This window comes from Budorcas taxicolor, chromosome 4 (assembly GCF_023091745.1).
Source record: "Budorcas taxicolor isolate Tak-1 chromosome 4, Takin1.1, whole genome shotgun sequence".
NCBI lineage: Eukaryota > Metazoa > Chordata > Mammalia > Artiodactyla > Bovidae > Budorcas > Budorcas taxicolor.
Window position 1 is genome coordinate 89,981,632 of NC_068913.1, and position 21,827 is coordinate 90,003,458.

General features: G+C 39.8%; 1 protein-coding gene across 1 annotated transcript; it reads left to right on the top strand.

The window, feature by feature from the left end:
* The first annotated feature begins 6,599 nt into the window (after nt 1-6,599).
* On the top strand, nt 6,600-17,028 carry HYAL4 (hyaluronidase 4). The gene is made up of 3 exons (XM_052639232.1): nt 6,600-7,553; nt 13,832-13,921; nt 16,627-17,028. The coding sequence occupies exons 1-3, from the start codon at nt 6,600-6,602 to the stop codon at nt 17,026-17,028; spliced, it is 1,446 nt and encodes a 481-aa protein (XP_052495192.1).
* Nucleotides 17,029-21,827: the final 4,799 nt, after the last annotated feature.

Sequence of the window (21,827 nt, forward strand, 5' to 3'; positions counted from 1 at the left end):
CATATATTAAGTGTTAGTCATTCAGTAATTTGCGACCCCATGGATTGTAGCCCATCAGACTCCTCTGCCCATGGAATTCTCCAGGCAAGGATACTGAAGTGGGTAGCCATTCCCTTCTCCAGGGGATCAATTGCAGGCAGATTCTTTACCTTTGGACACCTGGCCTACACATACTTATATATACATGTATATATCATTTTCTCAGAAAAATAATGGCAGCATTATATGCATACCTAGCTTTTAAAAAATTTTAAGTATATTGTAAGACATATACATAAAACAAATATATACCTTAAAGAATAATTATGAAACCTGGTGAATATCCTTATTGATAAGGAGAAGAAACCTCATTCTTTGTTTCAGTTGCACAGTATTTCATTGTGTGGAAAGCCATAGTTTAACCAGTTCCTTGATGATGGACATTTTTTTCCAAATTGCGAAAGATGGGCAATGCTGCAGTGAATAACAAAGAAGTGTGATTTCTGGGGGAAAGTTTTTGTGCATTTGTAATTCAGATAGAAATTTCCAGCCTCCTGTTTCTTCATTACAAACAGTTTGGAGCCAGTGCCTGCACATTTCACCTTGCTCAAATTTCCAACCTTACTAAAATATGTATGCTTGTACAGAGAAATGGGCGCTGTGAGCAAAACCAGGCCAACCCTAGATTCCAAGCAATTCCAAGACAAAGGCAGAAATTGATATTAGGTCATGCTTACCTAAAACAAAACAATATGTCCTGGCCACAACCTTTGTCCTTCCACATGCCTGCCCTGCCACTCTAGTGTGTAGCCTGACATTCAGATCTGGTATCTGGTATATGACATTCAGAACCTAGATCAAACTCCTATTTAAATATCGTTGCAGTCCCTGGACCTGAGGTTTGGCCTCAGGCTCTTGTTCCTTGTTTCTGTTGCTTATTCGGCCCGTATCCCGGCTCTTCTGTTCAATGACTTAAAAAATATTTTGGGGTAATTGGGTGTTTTAAGTTATAATCTTGACCATGGACATTGAAAACAATCTTAGTAACATTTCATAGGCCACTAAATTGCTTTATAGTTCAAAAACTCTGAGTAGAAAACTGAGGATTTAAATCAACCTAATGTTATTTTACGGAGCTTAGTTAAAAATGGCTTGACAGAGGGAACGTTTTATTCAAAATGTGGTCCTAAGATTTTGTGTGCTTTTCCAAGAAAGCTGTTGATCTTGACTGTAAGAAATTTCAAGTTCTGAAGGAGAAGTAACACTTTTTGACAATGACTAAGTGTATATGCTTATGTAAAGACAATTACGCTTTCAGGTTGTAAAATGTTCCTGCTTCATAAAACACATGGCCTTTCACACTGAAGAGTGAATTTCCTGTTAGCACAATAACACTGAAACAGGCATTTTCATATACTTACAAAACTTAAGTTCATTTTTAGGAAGGGAAGCAGTTTTGTACAATCAGGATAGTCCAGTAGTTCCAAAATGTATGCAGATGGAGGAACACTCGTGTTCTTCAGTCATGATGTAGAGTTATAATAAAATTCAGTACCTAATGATGAATTGCGAAACTTGTAGCGATCTTATCATATAGTAGATTATATTATAAACTTATATGCATGAAGTTGTTAAGAAAAATGTACGGGAAAATATGTATCCATTACAATATATATTTTCTTCTGCTGGGACAATTAGGTCTAGCTTTTACAATACTGATATTTCCTGAGAGAATAACAAGAACCATCAGGATAAGACAGTGATTAACAGACTAAGGCAATAATATCCTTCAGAGGAAAAAAATGGGAGCCTATTATTGGCTTTTTCTCTAATTAGCAGGTTAACAATTATTTCTACAGAGTTGATTTGAACTCAGCAGCTCTGCTCTGTTTTCCATTCTGACAAATATTTAGCATATATATATTTATTACTGGCAACAAAATACCACTCGGAAAATACTTTCCTTAAAGGTTTTTAAGTAAAACACTGCATTTTAAAATTTCTGATAAAAATGGGAACCATGACCTTCAGGATATCTGTTTAAACCCTGTGGATTTAGGAGCAGGCACTTGGAGTCTTAAAGGTTTTGAAAACAAATACCAATAGCATGAAAGAAAAAGAAACAGATGAGTTGTAGATTAGGGAAATTAAATCCTTTCACTAATACATTAATATTGAGATGCATGTGTATGTTTTAGGGGAATACTTCCCAGAGTATTTCCTCTAATCTTACAGATTAGTATGAATCACCATGTTCTATGGAAGAAAAAACTACCATGAGTGTATAACAGAAATTTAGAGTGGCAATCAAAATTAAAACTAGCAGGATTAATTTATGGATGTATAATATTATTATTTTTCTGTGTTGGTGATTGTTAAAACTACTGTGAAGTTCTTCCAAATAACTGGATCGTGCCACTCTCATCTCTGTCCTGGATTGACAAGAGCTTCCCCCCAGGCTTCCTGCCTCTTTCCTGTGCCCTTTCCCTTTCGGGCTAGCCTCAGCACAGCTGCCTGAGGAGTCCGGTTAAACCCAAGTCACTCTTCTCTCCAAACTCTGCAATTCCTTCCCATCTCATTTAGACTGATGGCCAAAGCCTCAGCAAGGCCTTGCAAGACCCTTCTCTTACCTCTCTGTCCCTTTAGTCACTGGGATCTTTGAAGTCCCTGAAACACAGCAGGCATGTGCCTGCCTCAGGGCCTTTGTGTCTGCTTTGCCCCCACACTTCCCCAGACATCCTCCAAGCTTACACTCTATCTTCTTTGCATATCACTTCTTTTCAGATTGTCAAGGCATTCCCATCTAAAAAGAATCCTTCCTTAATTCTTTTCTTTGCTATTAACGCTTTCCAGTGAACTCTATATTTATTTGCTCACCTTGTCTGTCTCCCTTGCAAGGATTTAAGCGCTGTGAAGGCAGAGGACTTTTGTCTGTTTTGCTCAACTACTGTATTCCTAGTACTTAGAACGGGAACCTGGTATACAGAAGGTGCTTGATACAAATTTTCTGAACACTAAATGCTCTGCTTTCACGCAGGGGCCGGGGCCCCAGAGACCACCTGGAACACACCTGTCATTCCATGAGTTGGGTGATGACACGTGTAGCAAAGGAAGATGCGCCTATGGGAGCTGGAGTGTCTCAGTGAGAGGGGCTCAGACCGAGTTTAGGCTGAGTTGGGTGATTTGGCAGAGGGTCTGAGAAAACAGGGGTTTGCTCGGGATTGGAAGTGGCCAGGACACAGGGGCACTTTTATGCTGAATAAAGAACAGAGGTCATTCATTTAGCAAGAAAGGCATGTTTGATGTTCTGAGGGTAGCCCTGGGTTCCTGGTTTTATCTCTGCTTAGACACGATGAAAAAGTGGCCTTGCTTAGTCTCATTTTATTATGGTGTGAGAGTAAACATGTTTGAAGTTTGCATTCTGTGAGATTGTTTATGACTAGTAGGAGAATAAAAAGGCCTAGTTGTGAGTGTTCAGAACTTCTGAAATCAGTGATGGTTAGGGGAATGCTTTTTTAAAAATGTATCACAAACAAGTAAACTTTGGGGGAGGAAGGCGTGAGAAGGGACATAGGGATAAGCAGAGCAGAGAGACTTCTCTTCAAACTCTTGCATCTGTACATGACAGGCCTTGGAAAAATCCCTGATGCTGGGAAAGATTGAGGGCAGGAGGAGAAGGGGATGACAGAGGATGAGATGGTTGGATGGCATCACAGACTCGATGGACATGAGTTTGAGCAAATTCCAGGAGTTGGTGATGGACGGGGAAGCCTGGAGTGCTGCAGCCCATGGGTTTGCAAAGAGTTGGACACGACTGAGTGACTGAACTGAACTGATGATGGGCCTTCTCCCCTAGGGGGGCCCCTCTCCCTCCTCACCATCCTTCACAGTCAGGACAGGGTAGGCTAACTCAGGTGAAGTCTGAAGCCTGCTTGATAGTAAACAGTCCCCACCTTCTTGTTGCTGGTGTCACACTCTTCCTCTCAGTGGATGAAGAAGGTCAGAACTGTGAAGTGAAGGTCAAAGCAGCGGCAGCTAAGCCTTCATCACTGTGACTTCCTTCTACCAGAGGAGGTTCTGAGGAGAAAACTACTTCTCTTTACCCTGTGGCTTTCCTGTACATGTCACTTTTCTGGGAATCATTTATCCAGGGCCCTTCAAAGTGTCTTCATTGAAGTTTCCCAATTGGAGGAAAGGAGTTTGTCCTTAATACGTGCTCCAGAACAAACCTAAAAAGAGAAAACTGGTTAATAAAATTTAGGGGAAGAATCCAGGTTGAACAACTCTTGCATTCCCACTCCTAATATCCTGCCAGTTCTTCCTAAAATGTCACCACTTAGAGATTTCTTTAAAGGAGTAAAACTTCCTGGACAGATTGTGAGAGGGAGGAAGGGAAAAAAAACAAGGAAGGTGTTCCTGGTGACTCATGGTTAAGTGTGGATAATTCACAGATTGCTATGCTCTGCCGACTAGTCAAGATACAGGTAGAACTGGGCAGTTAGGATTCTGATGGCCTGAATGGGGTGAGGGGAAGTGGTCGAGGGAGATTCTGAAGCAAAGGGCGGGCCTGGAGAGGTTCCCCTGTGAAGGAAGGAGGGTGGGAGAAGCACACAGATAATGATTGCACAATGAGGGGAGGGAATAGGACAAAGTGTCTGGAGGTGCCCAACGCGGGAGTCTCCTCTCAGGAAACCATGGTTATTAGCAGAGTGACTGAAGGACACCAGTGCCATGACCTGCCTGTGTGGGAAGACAAACAGGGAACAGAAGACACAGGCAGTGAATTTTCCTTATTTATTTTGCCTGTATTTGCTTCCACCTGCACATTTTATTAGGAGGTCTGCCAGCCGACTGCCATGGAATGTGCACCTCCCATTAACTGGAATAAAAAGTTGAACAATGTTCATGAACAGTGAACAAAGGATAGGAGACAAGAACCACTTGGTAACTTTGTAGTAAATGAATGAAGACCTTAGTGTGACAGTGATGAGGCAGGGGACAATAATCAGTGGAAAGTGATGTTTTGAATAAATGCAAAAGCCAGAAGCATTCTGGGAGAACAGATTTTTTTTGTTTTCTGTATACATATGTAAATTCTCTAACATAAACTGAGAGAAAAAGTTTTTTTCTATTAATGTACTACCTTACGTGCATTCATGTTTTGTTATCCTGAGGCAAAATATAATAGAAAAATTCAAGATAAGGGGCAGTTTTGAAGACTACAATTCTTATTGTACTCATAAAATTATACTCCCTTGAAACTATATATATTCTCTTCCAATCATAATTTATGCCTTCAGTATATTTCATGTTACTAAGTAATCTCACTCATTTGTGCACTGAAGAGGAATACAGATACTTATTCAATGAATGGGTGAGGAAAATACCTACCTCTATAATTCTTAAAAACTGATATTTTGCACATTTTCATTGACTTGTGCTCTGCTGTGCTTAGTTGCTCAGTCGTGTCCGATTCTTTGAGACCCCATAGACCGTATCCCGCCAGGCTCCTCGGTCCATGGGGATTCTCCAGGCAGGAATGCTGGGGTGGGTTGCCATGCCCTCCTCCAGGGGATCTTCCCAACTCAGGGATTAAACCCAGGTCTCTTGCCTTGCAGGCGGATTCTTTACCGTCTGAACCACCAGGGAAGCTCATTCATTAACTTAAGACTTTTTAAATGTCTTTGAATCAAGTCTTACTTACAATTATTGTTTGCCTCAGTGTCCTAGGTCTGCGAAATCTTACAAGGTTTGGCTGGTGACACCTGGTGGTTAAAAATGATAATTACATACAACACGCAGCCCATGGTCATCAGCTTTGCTGTGAGAAATACAAGCCGCAGTTTCCTTGGAAGCATTTCTGTCTGAGTTCCTGCTTGGAAGCGACCAAAACAAAGCCTCTCTGACCTGAACGGAAAGGCATTGTTCCATGAGCACAGTGCTGCCACCTAACGTTCACACCGTGGATATCAGATTCTGGATGTCCCAAGTATCCACTCCTGGACACAGGAATTTGTATTATCACTGGCACCATCTTTTCGCCCCTTTGATATTCCCAAGGTCTCAATTCAAAGTCTAAAGTGGGATAAATATAAGTCACCTGGCCACAGTCACATATTAGCACCCTAGCTGCAAGGAAGGCCAGCAAAGCAACCAGACATTTGGCTTATTGAATGAAATAAGGAAAAGTATTATAAGATTAAATAAATATTTATTCAAGACCTAAGAACAGAACCTCAGATTTGATAGATTTTCCAAAATGGTAGTGAATACTATTTTACATCTTTATTTGATCATAAGATTCTTTTGAAGGCAAGGACCACATCTTAGTCATTTTGTATTCTGGACTCAGCATCTGATGCTCTGTGAATGTTTGCTGAATTGCATTGCTTGCCCTTGAATAGAAACTGGGCCACTGCAATCACTTTTGTGTCTCAATTTATTTACAGGGATCTTTAAGACCTTTAAATGAAATCTACTTGGATATAAATATAAAAACTATAATAACCAGCTAATGTGTTTAAGTCTTTTTCCTCAAAATTATCACTAACAGAAAATTAAATCTCTCCACAGGTCTTACAGAGTGATATTAAGGTGGAAGATAAGATTTTTATCTCATCATGAAACCATTATCTGAAGGACAGCTAAGGTTTTATGTTGTTCAACCAATACATCTCATATCATGGCTATTCATACTTTTCATTCTGAAGTCTGTCTCTTCCCTGAAACCTGCCCGACTTCCAGTTTATCAAAGAAAGCCCTTTATAGCAGCCTGGAATGCTCCAACAGATCAGTGTTTGATGAAATATAATATAAGGCTGAATTTGAAAATGTTTCAGGTGATTGGAAGTCCACTGGCCCGGGCCAGGGGGCAAAACGTCACTATATTTTATGTCAACAGGTTGGGATACTATCCATGGTATACACCCCAAGGAGTTCCCATTAACGGAGGTCTCCCCCAGAACATAAGTTTGCAGGTGCATCTGGAAAAAGCTGACCAAGATATCAGTTATTACATCCCTTCTGAAGATTTCAGTGGGCTTGCTGTTATAGACTGGGAATACTGGCGACCCCAGTGGGCCAGGAACTGGAACACAAAAGACATCTACAGACAGAAGTCAAGAAAGCTTATTTCTGAGATGCAAGAGAATGTATCAGCTGCTGATATTGAAAATTTAGCCAAAGCAACCTTTGAAGAAAGTGCAAAAGCTTTCATGAAGGAAACCATTGAACTGGGGATCAAGAGCAGACCCAAAGGCCTTTGGGGGTACTATTTATATCCCGATTGTCACAATTATAATGTTTATGGCCCAAACTACACTGGGTCATGCCCGGAAGAAGAAGTTTTGAGGAACAATGAGCTCTCTTGGCTCTGGAACAGCAGTGCTGCTTTATACCCTTCTATTGGAGTCAGGAGATCTCTCGGAGACAGCGAAAACGTTTTGCGTTTCTCGCAATTTCGGGTGCATGAATCTATGAGGATCTCTACCATGACATCCCGTGATTATGCCCTGCCTGTGTTTGTCTACACAAGGCTAGGCTACAGAGACCAGCCTTTACTTTTTCTTTCTAAGGTAAGACGCCTCTTGCCAAAGATAAGATTTCTTCTTATTTCTGAAAGAGATATTTGCTTTGTTAATTATGTTCTTGTAAGGATTCTCAAGTAGTAGTCCGTTAGGAGCATAATTCCTCCTTTGAGTAGTCATCCACTCAGATCCTCCATTTATACATACTAAATTTGAATTATTTATTATTAGTCTTTCAAGGAACAAAGTATGTAGGGAAGGGGGTTAAAGTACAATGTCAGTAACTACTTCTGCTCCCCAACTTTGATTGCTTTCTTGCAAAGGTTACTGAAACGGTTGGGGGTGAACAGGTTGGAAAATCAGAGAGGACACTGTAAAATGGAATAGTTTGCTCATGTGTGTGGAAGCAGAATTGTAGGCATTTCTGCTACTGGCATCAGCATTAAAAATCTTAAAAGAAGAAAGTATTTTCTTTTTAATGCACAATAGTAAGTTTGATAAAAGGCATAAGGGAGATACAACAATATGAATATACTTAGAAATAACTAAGATAGTAAATTTTATGTTTTTCTCCACAAATAAAAATAATTTTTAAGGGTATAAGGGAATTATGAATCTGCTAAAAGTAGGTAGCTGTATAGATTTAACCATCTGGTTTATTCTTGAGTCTATGACCACAACTCATGGAAAGTTGGTAAGAGTGGTATGAATTTCTGCGTTCAATAATAAACTCATTACTAGTAGATGGTTTTGTAACTCTAGGCTAAAAGTTACAAATAGAAGTTTTGCTTTATTTATTCTACTCAAGTCCTATATGTAGCCAAAGACGTCACACAAACTGCGTCACTTTTAAGATAGATGAAGCTAACTAAATTTAAGTCGCTTCAGTCCTGTCTGACTCTTTGCAACCCTATGGACTGTAGCCTGCCAGGCTACTCTGTCCATGGGATTCTCTAGGCAAAAGAATGAACTTCTCCAGGCATAAACTTTTTATGATGAGGATGCTTGAGCCTGGTTCACCTTCACATTTGCAGAATAGAGGTGTCTTTAGATATTTCTGTACACTAGGGGTGGATCAGTTTTCTTTTTTCTCCACCATTACAAGTTTCAATTCACCAGCATGTATTAAACTGTAAAGATGGTCTGGTATTAAGTATCCAAAGGGAGAGATTCAGAAAACACCCTAGTGAGGGCTCTATCATGACCAGTAGGTATTTATGGAGCAGAAAGACAGTAGAGCTTACTTCTCAGAAAGCAAAATGACACGAATCATCAGGATTTGGTAAACACTATGCCTCTGACACTGTTGATGAGATGAGTAAGGAAAAAGATTCTCTCTTGTAAACTGATCGTCATACTACCTAGAATAATCAGCAACGACTGATTGAGAATGATAGGAAAAGTTCTAGAATTGAAAGTTGAACACCACCTTCTTATCTATGAAACTTCTTTTGCTTTTCAATGTTTGCCTCAAGCAAGTTCCTTTCTTTAGTGATAACACATTACGTTTTGGAAGAAATAATAAACTTTAAAGGATAAAGTGTTCATTTTAAAAGATTAGATTAAATAACTGCTACATTCTGTGCATTCTGCAAGCTGATGGTAAGCTCCTTCTTGAGCAACTACAGCCTCAGAGACATACTGTTCTAAGGGAATAAGGAACAACAGTTAGAATCTCACCCTGAAACAATTTTCTTTTTGAGTCCCATGGTATCACTCTGTAAACTTTCTGGATGGCGAGGCATTTCCTCATGTTTGAAACCATCAAACCACCACTTTATTCCATCTTTCATAAAAATCTGCCCATAAATTTTAAAAATCTGATATTCACTTATTCCAAATTGTAAATGCTAGTAAAGACTTCCATTTCTGACTTTCTGAAGATATCTGCATTTTAAAATGTGTGTGTGTATGTGTACAGAAATATAATTAGGATTAGAAAAACAATTTATCAGTAAGTGGCAAATCTCTTATCTCTCCAGACCTCAGTGCCTCACTGCTTAATCTACAAAATGACACGATATTACCTGCCTTACCTACCTAGGAGAAACATTATGAAAAATGAGAAGATTAAAAATGAAAATTTAAAGTGTTAGAAAAATATATATGGTGTAGCTGCTCACTTTCTAATAAGTATCAGAGCCTTGAACTTGAAAGAGGAATATGTAAGAATGAAATTTCACTCAGTAGCCATTATATTAGTCGATCAGTCATGCCCGAGTCTTTGTGACCCCATGTACTGCAGCCCACCAGGCTCCTCTGTCCATGAGACTTTCCAAGCAGGGATACTGGAGTGGGTTGCCATTTCTTCCCTGATAGCTCAGCCATTATATGGGGGTTGTAAAACCTCATTTCACGCAACAGATTGCCTAAACCACATATATAAATGCAATGTTGATATCACTTGAGCTGTGCTTTAAAAAAAGTAACAGGAGGGATTTTCTTGGTTATTGATTTAAAGGTGTTTTTCCCAGTAATTAATATTCCCTCTGGTAATACGCAAAGGAAGCTCATTAGTGATGCTCCAGCTCCCCACACTGGGCTCCTTACTTACATGCACTGTGGTAAAACTTGAGGGACTAAAACCCAAGTGTAAAGAATAAATCCTCTGTGTGCCCCTGCTTTTTCCTTCCAAAACCTTGATTGAGCAGAGAATCGTGGGTAGGGCATGGCAGCCCTGCAACATGCTGGGACCTGAAAGATGTGTTGCTATTATGATGCTGTTCATTTACTTCTCCTTTCGTGTGGCATCACTCATGTGGCCCAGCTCTCAGGTGGTCCCAACTTACTGCTAGAGGCATCTTACTTGTGACTTCAAGCACTGAGTAGTGTCCTTGCTTTTCTGGTCCCCTAAACGTAGCTGTTCTGTGATTATTCAGCACCCTGCTCTCCACTCGGTGACAGTGAGCTAATTTGGTCACTGAGAGGAATTGGCCTAAATATCTACTAATGACTCCTTACCTCCAGTTAACATGCTAGAAGACTTGCCATTTTGAATCATTCCCAATAAACTCTCTTTGATAATGACGGTCAATGACATATTGGAAAGAAACCAACATTTCCTCCTGATATCAGCCTCAGAATGGGTAGCTTTCACCATGAACATCTGTAGTTTCCCTAGTTACTGCATATGGATCAACAACAGATAAAGAAGAATTGTAAATTTTGTATCTACCCCTCCCTCTGATGACAAAGCCTTAAACTAAAGGAATTCATGGACAATTTCTTGTTTCCAGTTTAGCATGCAAGAAGCTTGAAAGTTGCCACTCGGCCCTAATAAATAAAAGGGTCAACAAACTGAAAAAAATCCAACTCTTCTTAGAATAATAAGAGAAGTGTGGACACACAGGGAAAATTGCTGCCTTCAAATCTGGAGAGACAGACAGGTGAATACAGAGAAACCCAGCTTACCAGATCAGAAGTCCTTGGGCAGAAACCTCTGTGGGAACCACTGACAGAACATGGAAAGCTGAACTGTAATTAGGAAACTGCTGGTGGCTCAGCAACAACAAGACTGAGAGATTAAAAACTCCAGGGGCACTCAGTCATGGGGACTGGGGGAGCACACTTTCCCCTGCAGGAGCTCACTAGGTCCTTCTAGCAAATATTGGAGAAACCCTCCCCTCATGCATCTAATAGGTGAAGGGGAAAAGGAACCATTTTGAGTATTCTTAGAGCATTCTGTTCTTCTGCATAAGGTCCAGCCCCAGGAGAAACTGTTTAACCACAGCCAAATTGCTGAGGTTTTACCAGAACCTAACTGATCTGCAGAAAAGGAAACCAACTCCACCTGGTTTTAGATTTCCACTTGGAAGAAGGAACATACCCATCTCTAGCCCCATCTAGCCAGCCTGTCCCACCTAACAGGGAGTGGGGGCAAAAACTGAGAAGCAGTTGTGAAGTTCACAGTCCAGAGGCAAAACCTCACTAAGACTGAGATCTAAGCATAGGACTGTAAAGTCTTTCATTACGCCCACACCTTACTGGCATATTACTAAAGGTCTATTTATAGCAGCTACTCTTGACTCAGAGGGTAAAGAATCCACCTACAATCAGGAAACCTGGATTTGATCCCTGGGTTGAGAAGATCCCCTGGAGAACGAAATGTTAACCCACTCCATTATTCTTGCCTGGAGAACCCCCATGGACAGAGGAGCCTGGCGGGCTACAGTCCATGGTGTCCCAAAGAATCAGACAACTGAGTGATTAACACTTTCACTTTTACCTAGTATGAGCTATCTACTTATGGAGAAAAATCAAATCATATCCAGCTATCAAGGAAACAATTACAAGACATAGTAAAAGGCAAAAACACAACTTGCAGAGACAAAGCAAACACCAGAGCTTGACTCAGATACAACAAGGATGTTGGAATTATCAGACCAGGAATTTAAAACAATTATGATTAATATGCTAAGGGCGCTAATGGATGAAGCAGAGCAAATGCAAAAACAGACAACATAAGCTACATAAGCGAGATGGAAGTTGCAAGAAAGAAGCAGAAAGAAATGCTAGCAATCAAAAACACTGTAACAAAAAGGAAGGATGTCTTTGACGGCTTTATTATTAGACTAGACGTGGCTGCAGAAAGAATCTCTGGTCTTGGAGATATCTCAGTAGAAGCCTCCAAAACTGAAAAAGCAGAGAGAGCAAAGACAGGAAAAAAAAAACCAACACAACAGAACAGAACATCTAAGGACTGTGAGAGAGCTAAGGTGTAACATACACATAACAGGAAATCATGGGAGACTGTTGGGGATTCTGCCCCTCTGATCATGTCGTGTGACTATGACATCTTTATATTCAGGAAAGTTTCAATGTGAGTGGAGGGAGAAGCTCTGCTCCTTTAGGTCTTTGTTAAAAGAGGCAATGGACCTGGACCCAGCAGAGTCCTCATTCTGAGCTCTGCATCACTTACTTCTCCTCTTTCCAGGATTTCTCATATCATAGATAATTCTCAAAACCATTTCACTTACACTATCTCATTTGAACCTCACAAAAACTCCTCCCCTTCCTGTCATGTCATCTCTGATCTGTTCAGCAGACATTGTGGTCCTGGGAAATGGAAAGAGATGTGAACCTGAAAACAAATTAAACCAAAATTACCAGAAAATTGCCCAGAAAAAAAATTTTTTTTAAAAAACTGAGATTGTAAAATCTTTCATTTAGTGGACTATAAAAGTGCGGGTGATATGAATATAAAATGTCTAAGGTAAAACATTTGAAAGTTCTGCCTTTAATTTCTACCAGATTGCCCAATTATATTTCCAGCACATAAGTGATGGAAATTAATCCTTGAAGTAAAAGGTTAATGCTTAGCATTCAGAAGAATGAGAGAATATATTATAACATAGCAAACTTATTTAGAAAATCAACTGCAGAAACTTAATTTAGGAAGCCAACTGTACACATTCAAGTTTTAATTTCCCTCTGAAATTACCTAGATTCATGTTAATCTTTAAACACTAAAACAGTAATCCTTTAGGATTACAAAGCCAAAACTCTCTCTGCAGAAATTTTGTTTTCGTCTGTCTTAACCATATTGAGAAAAATCCCAGTGGCCTTACCCTGACTGGATGATCATAAATAAACCCATTAATCAGGTACAAATAATTAAATACAAATAATTTCAGGGACCAAATATAAGCGCCAGATCAAATCAGATCCTGCAGATCTATAACACTGTGTTCCTTTGCTTAGACAGGGAATCCAAATGACACAAAACCCCTCCGATAGAAAATAAAAATGAAAAAAAAAAAACAAAAAAAAAAAACCCCAACTCTCCCCACCCTCCACCCCAAGCCACTGCAGAAGCAAAGTTTTCAGGAGAGTTGCAAACTGAAAAGGGAACTTGGGTGAGATGACTGCAAGGCATTCCTCACATTTAGAGAAGGAAAACTTTTGGATTCTGTTTCCAGGTCATATACTTATTGTTGATTTGTGTGTGGATGCCCCTGGTCAACTTTGATGGAAAGTACTAGTTGCTCAGTTGTATTCAAGTCTTTGAGACCCCTTGTGCTGTAGCTCTCTAGGTTCCTCTGTTCATGTAACTTGATTAAACAACTTTTAATGGCTATTTACAGGCTGTCTTAAAAATAATATCCCGTTTGGCAAAATATACTTTAAAAACATATATTTAATATGTTTTCTGTATGATTATAGAGTATAATTTCTGAGCCCTGGTTCATTTATTTATAGCATTTGCATTACTCTAAGAAGTTGGAGAATAGGGTCATCCTATTTTACTGAATTTAGCTTCCAATCCTAATTCCTGGCATGTTGTTTTATATTCAAATGAATAATGAACTCTACTGTCTTCAATCTAGCAAGATCTAATCAGTACTATTGGAGAAAGTGCTGCCTTGGGAGCTGCGGGCATTGTTATTTGGGGAGACATGAATTTGACTTCATCTGAGGTAAGACAGTACCTTAGGGGTGTAGTTACTATTATTTAAATTCTTGCTCTGTTCTCCAATAAAACTTTAATCAGATCTCTCAGGTCTCCCATAGTAAACCTGTTTTATGATTAAAGTCCAATTTACCACCTGATACAGAGAAGGACTTTATGTTTGGGGGCTCCAGAATCACTGCAGATGGTGATTGCAGCCATGAAATTAAAAGACGCTTACTCCTTGGAAGGAAAGTTATGACCAACCTAGTTAGCATATTCAAAAGCAGAGACATTACTTTGCCAACAAAGGTCCGTCTAGTCAAGGCTATGGTTTTTCCAGCAGTCATCTATGGATGTGAGAGTTGGACTGTGAAGAAAGCTGAGTGCCAAAGAATTGATGCTTTTGAACTGTGGTGTTGGAGAAGACTCTTGAGAGCCCTTGGACTGCAAGGAGATCCAACCAGTCCATTCTAAAGGAGATCAGTCCTGGGTGTTCTTTGGAAGGACTGATGCTAAAGCTGAAACTCCAGTACTTTGGCTACCTCATGCGAAGAGTTGACTCATTGGAAAAGACCCTGATGGTGGGAGGGATTGGGGACAGGAGGAGAAGGGAATGACAGAGGATGAGATGGCTGGATGGCATCACTGACTCTATTGACATGAGTTTGGGTGAACTCCGGGAGTTGGTGATGGACAGGGAGGCCTGGTGTGCTGTGATTCATGGGGTCACAGAGTCGGACACGACTGAGCGACTGAACTGAACTGAACTGAACTGACATAGAAGGAGTGCGATAAAGGTGAACTTTTGCTAAGATATTAATCATAATACTGACCATTGTTGAGCATTTACTATATGGAAAGTTAGGACCAACCTAGACAGCGTATTCAAAAGCAGAGATATTACTTTGCCAACAAAGGTCCATCTAGTCAAGGCTATGGTTTTTCCAGTAGTCATGAATGGATGTGAGAGTTGGACTGTGAAGAAAGCTGAGCACTGAACTGATGCTTTTGAACTGTGGTGTTGGAGAAGACTCTTGAGAGTCCTTCAGACTGCAAGAAGATCCAACCAGTCCATCCTAAAGGAGACCGTCCTAGGTGTTCATTGGAAGGACTGATCCTGAGGCTGAAACTCCAATACTTTGGCCGCCTCATGCAAAGAGTTGACTCATTGGAAAAGACCTTGATGCTGGGAGGGATTGGGGGCAGGAGGAGAAGGGGACCCCAGAGGATGAGATGGCTGGATGGCATCACCGACTTGATGCACATGAGTTTGGGTGAACTCCGGGAGTTGGTGATGGACAGGGAGGCCTGGTGTGCTGCGATTCATGGGGTTGCAAAGAGTTGGACATGACTGAGTGACTGAACTGAACTGAACTGAACTGAAGATTGTACTAAGTGCTTTTTTTGTTTTGGATTTGCTCACTGATCATAAAACCCTTATGAGGTAGGGACTAGCATCCTCATTTATAGATGAGAAATGGAAGGAAATCTAACTGTAAGAGCTACTTAGGCTTGCTAATGGTGAAGCTGCCACTAACCACAAATGGTACAACTCTGGAGCCCTTACATTTAGCCATTATATAAAATGTGTGATAGCATATTTTGAAAAATGGAATCAGTAATTTTTAATATCTACACTGAACTTATTTTTCTTCCTTGGAGAAATTAGCTGAAAATTAATAGTATTTAAAGTAAGGTTTATGTTTTTTTCAAATTTCTTCCAGCTCAAATACTATCTACTCTTTCTAGTTTTCTCTAATCCACGTTAATTGCAATCTCTTCTGTATTTCCAGATTCTGTCTGTTCATATCTCTATAGTGTAATACACTTTGCTTTGACTTATACTACTTGTTTCCTCAACAATTTTGTTAAATTGAATTTTTGCAAGTTCATGGTGATTTGATATTTTTTTAATTTCACATGCTCAAGTTGTTGCTACTGAGATGCTGCTCATGAAACTGTGACAATATAAAGTTAAAGTCTCCTCTGTCCACATATGAATTAGGTAGACACTGAGAGGATCAGTACCTGACTCTCCAGCTGTGATATTTCCCCTCCAGTCCATGTGGTTCCTGAAAAGATGGTCCTCAGGAAGCTGGGTACACAACAAGGAGGCCTCCATTTAGAACACACAATAGGAAGAATACACAAATGACCTGGTCAGCCTTCTAGGCATCCCTGTCTTTGAATTGTGCAGAGGTGGCTAGATCCCAGGGTGGTAGATATTAAAGCATAACTAACAGGAAAATCTGGAAGGCTCAGGTTGACAGTCAACAATAATTTGGTAGAACAGGAGGATTCATGTTCTAACACAGCCCTGAAAGGTACACACACCTGAAAGGTGGCCAGAAGACAGAACTTTGGCATGATTTCTAAATTTCAGCTTGTTCCTCTTTTTTTCTTTTTTCACACCGATTAACTTGGGATCTAGAAGGAAGAAGAGACAAGGATGTAAATTGTAAGAAGGCATGGTCACGTATGCTGACGCTAGGGCCCATTTCCGAGCTCAGTTAGCTTACAGTAACCTAATCTCCATCTCCTGTCACGACCATCTCTCAGTTTTTCAGGTCTGGGTCCCCTGTGTTACAGCACCTGAGCCTAAGACTTCACAGGCAGGAACCAAGCCATTAAGTTTCAATCCAGTTCAAAGAGCTGCCTTGTGGGTCTAGATATACTGACCCTACCAGTATTAGAAAAAACACTAAATCCCATTTGTTTCTCCATTTCTAGGGCAACTGTACAAAGGTGAAGCAGTTTGTGAGTTCTGATTTAGGGAGCTACATCGTCAATGTGACCAGAGCCGCTGAGGTGTGCAGCCTTCATGTCTGCAGGAATAACGGGAGATGCATAAGGAAGGTGTGGAAAACGCCGAATTACCTTCACCTGAACCCTGCAAGTTACCACATAGAGGCTTCCGAGGATGGAGAATTTACTGTGAAAGGCAGAGCATCTGATACAGACCTGGCAACGCTGGCGGAGAGATTCTCCTGTCATTGTTATCAGGGATACCAGGGGGCTGACTGCAGAGAAATGCAGATGGCTGACGGCTGCTCGGGGCCTTCCTCTTTTCCAGGCTCACTACTCACACTGTGTCTGCTGGTTTCCACAGGTTATCAGAGCTGTCAGTGGTGAGATAATTGAGCTTAAAGGGAATTGTGTGGCCTCTCGAGTCATCACTTAGGGAAGAGATGAAACTTGTGACAGTTTTTTTTCTCACATGAAATCCATTGAGAGGCACTATAAGTAGACATGTGTGTCCCTTGATATAAACAGGAAACATTGCATTCTTTGGCTCCAGTTTGGCTAAGAAGCCAGAGCCAGGAGTAAAATCAATGCACTCTTCTTCCTTACTGGAATGTTGAAGCTGTATTTAACCTAGAACTACTATATTTTAGTCTTCACATGAATATAGATACATAAAAGTATCCACGTAAATACTAAATTATTGAGTTCAAAGACTGGTTTTCCAGCTAGCAATTTACTTAAGTATATATTACTAAGCAATTATCTGATTTAACGAATGGGGTCACCTGGGTGTGACCTGGTCATCTGGTCCATTGAAGAAGATCAAATGCAGAATTCCCATTCAAGCCTATGTTCAAACTTCTTCTGGCTTCTTCTCCTTGCCTGGGCTAGATGAATGCAGAACCAGTGACTAATGTAACCTCTCACAAGGGCATGAGAACTGAGGCAGGGGGAGCTGTCGTCAACTCCCTGCGAAGACATCCATCCCAATATGACGCCTCTCTTACCCACCATGAGTCTCTCCCGCACAGATGCTGATCATGTAGATACAGTGAAAGATTTCAGGATAGTATTCATGCTTGCCTAGTCTGACATTGCTCTAGATGTAGAAACTGGAGCCATGCTACTAACCCAAAATCATTAATAAAAAATATTTTAGTAAACAACATTTAAGGGACACAGAAGCGCAATTGTGAAGAGATCCTACTAAGAAATACTCAATATTTTGGTCCCCATATATAAGTTTAGAGTAGTGGTTTTAGAACCAGTTTAAGTTTAATTTGAATCACTATCCTTCTGGCCTTGTAACTCTGGGCAGGTTACTTATAGCCCTTTTTCATCTGAAATTTGTTAATATAATTCCTAACTCAGTGAATTTTTCTGAGGAATAAATGGGATAACACATCCCATGCACACTTCAGCTATTAATACCATGTTGCTGATCTTCAGTTATCTTTCTTGACCACCAAAGTAATGGAAACACATCGGAAAAAGCAGAGTCTTGGGCAATTTTGTCTTTCTGATGTTATGTTCTATATATAATCACTTATGCATGTGTTCTCTTGAAAGGCCTGTTTCAGTTGATAGGATTTCCTTCTTTTGGAGACGATCTACTTGGACGGTAAACTCAAGAAGGTATGATGCTCTTATGGAAGGCGTGAGAGTTGATTCACCCTCCGCCTCTGCCTCTGTTGTCTTTCTGTGAAAGATGATACAGGTGTGCCCTTTCCAACTCTGGGTCCCTGCTTGTCAGGGGCTACTGATATTGTGACACTGTGAAGGTCTAATTTCTAAATGTAAAATACAATCAAATCCAGATAAAAAATTTTATAATACCACTAAAGACAGGTAGCATCATGTAGATTAACTTCTTAAAAATTTTCATTTTTAATTTTCATATCAAAGATTTGAAACCTTATGGAAAATTTGTAACTATAAGAAATGATGGAAATCACCAATAATCACTATAATATATACTGGTAACTTTTGGTATATTTCCTTCCAGCCTTTCTTCTAAAAATGCTTTTTTAAACATGAATGCAAATAAAAATACATGTGTACCTTTGCATCTTGTGTTTTTCATTTATCTATACATTACAGTTTTCATGCTAATTCATAGTCTTAATAAATATTATTTAAATTATTGTAAGGTCACATCTGGATATAGCAATTTTCCTTAAATTTTGATTTTTAAATATCAAACTTTTACTATTTATTCCTTTTATCACTTCATGGCAAATAGATGGGGCAACAATGGAAACAGTGACAGCTTTATTTTCTTGGCTTCAAAATCACTGCAGATGGTGACTGTAGCCATGACATTAAAAGACGCTTGCTTCTTGGAAGAAAAGTTATGACAAACCTAGACAGCATATTAAAAAGCAGAGACATTACTTTGTCAACAAAGGTCCATCTAGTCAAAGCTGTGGTTTTTTCAGTAGTCATGCATGGATGTGAGAGTTGGATTATAAAGAAAGCTGAGCACCGAAGAATTGATGCTTTTGAACTGTGGTTTTTGGAAAAGATTCCTGAGAGTCTCTTGGACTGCAAAGAGATCAAACCAGTCAATCCTAAAGGGAATCAATCCTGAATATTCATTGGAAAGACTGAAGCTGAAGCTCCAATACTTTGGCCACCTGATGCAAAGAACTGACTCATTAGAAAAGACCCTGATGCTGGGAAAGATTGAAGGCAGGAGGAGAAGGGGACCACAGAGAATGAGACGGTTGGATGGCATCACTGACTCAAGGGACATGAGTTTGAGCAATCTCTGGGAACTGGTGAAGAACAGGGAGGCCTGGCATGCTGTAGTCCATGGGGTTGCAAAGAGTGGGACAGGACTGAGCAACTATACAACAACATCAACCCCTCATTAGAGAAGACAATTTCTGATCATCTTTCTAATTCATTCATTCATTCACCTATTAATTAATTTGGACATTAATCAACATATTAAACATTACTTTTCATCAGGCTTTGAAATGTATCCTGAACAAAACAAAAGGACTTGCCTTCATAGAGCTCATAGTCTTTCTGGGAAGACAGACTTTCAACACACAAATAAGCAGTTTGCATCAGATGTTAGATCTACGGGAAAAACAGAACAGAGTTGGGGAGGGTGGATTTTCATATGTTGAGTGGCTTTGAGCAGATAATGTCTGAATGATAGAGAGTTGGCTGTGGGGATATTTGGTGGAGGGTATTGCAGGCAAATGTATCAGAAGTGCACATTTGAGGGTAGGCCTGGTATGTTCAAGGAAGAGCCTAGAGTGCACTGTGGTGGGATACTTCCCTTACCATCAGTTTCCCTTGTTCATTTTCTGGTCTTTAGCATTTATTACCATCTGACATAGTACAGGTTATATATATTTGCTTATTTTCTGTCTTCTCTTACTAGAATGTAAACTAGGAAAATGAGGATTTCATTTTGTTCACTTCCAGAACACTACTTGGTACAGTACCTGGCACACAGTAGGTGCCCAATAAGTACTTGAGTGAATGAATAAATGAGTGTTTCAGAAACCTGAATCAGTGGAAGTTATGTGTTACAGATTTTTAAAAAAAATTCTGCACATTGATAGTTACCGCAAATCATTCTCCAGCGTTTTTCTCTTCTTATCCTAGTTCATGAGCCTCTGAAATCACACAGTTCAACTCCCCTGTGAAGAGCTGAGGCCTGAAGAGAATAAATCACTCAGCAAAGTCAAAGAGCCAGTTTGCAAAAGAGAGCAATATGAAATCTGATTTGCCACATTTTCTCTTCACCATAATTCTTGTTGCAACACAATCCAAATATATCCATTCAGCTTTTGACCATAAACTTAATATGTGTTTATTAATTGGGGCTGTGACTACTGGTTATGTTGTCAGTCTCCAGATCTCCCAGCTGCAGACAGTCTGTTTAATTTGGCTCAATGCTCCTGGACAGGAAGTCTACCTCTAAAAGCTGCTTAATGACGGCCAGCTTCTCGGAACTGTCCTAACTTCCCTTTATGGAAACAGCAAAGTGTTCAGGCTCTCTGATCTTCAGTGTTCTCCTTGACAGAAGGAAGATCATAATGGTATCTTTTCCCCTTGTATACAGTTTTGATCATATCAAGTAGATAAAATACTTAGCATAATACCCGGCACATAGAAATCCCCTACCAAATGTATTACCAAGCACTTTCAATAGTACAGTGGGATAGCATTCAGCTTAAAAAGGAATGAGGAAGCTCTCTATCTGCTAATGTCAAAGAAGTCTAAAATACAAGTGTTTTGTTTAGGTTTTATTTTGACTTCTCTCTGATCATACTGAGGGAGACTCAATCTTACCCATTTCCAATTACATTTTAGAAAGAATTCCCAGAGATAGTTAAACTAATCTAAAGTTTCTTAAGCATCTATTGGGGATGGAACTCAAAAGTACACAAATATAAAAGCCATAAGTGACTGGCCAACTAAGTTCAAGGACATAATAATCTCATTAAGAGAAGGGAACCAGAAGAAACCATTACCAGTCCATGTACATCAAATAAAAAGTGATATATAGAGCTATCGATTTTTAAGCTATTTGCTTATTCTAAATGTTGAGCAGCAGCTCTATTGTTATTATAATTTAAAATTACAGAATAAAATCTAATACCGGGAAAATATTTTGTCAAAGTGAATGTTCATATTAATATTATCCCTTTTGTTTCTATCAGAGGACTAAATATATAAAAAGTTACTTCTTCCTTTGTCTTTATTACTAATCTTAAGAACTTGGAAAATGTTTAATGTTACTGAATGTTCGTTTATGAACTTGACACTTTGTTCCTCTCTGCGAGCCCAAGAGCCATCAACTTTTCATTTCAAGTTCCACTTTTATTGTGCAGACTTAGAACAGGGTACTCTGTTCTGTGTCTGGAAAGTAGAAGTCTTAGGTCATTATTGAGACCAGTTACTGCATTTTAAAATATTTAATTATTTTGCTGTATCAGGTCTTAGCTGTGACATATCGGATCTTCGTTGCAGAATGCTGGGTCTTTCATTGCATTGAAACTTCTCTCTACTTGTGTTAGCATGGTCTCCAGAGTGAGTGGGCTCAGTAGTTGCAATGCACAGGGCTAGTTGCCCTGCAGCATGTGGGATCTCAGTTCCCCAACCAGAGATCGAACTCACGTCCCCTGCAATGGAAGGCGAATTCTTAACCACTGGACCACCAG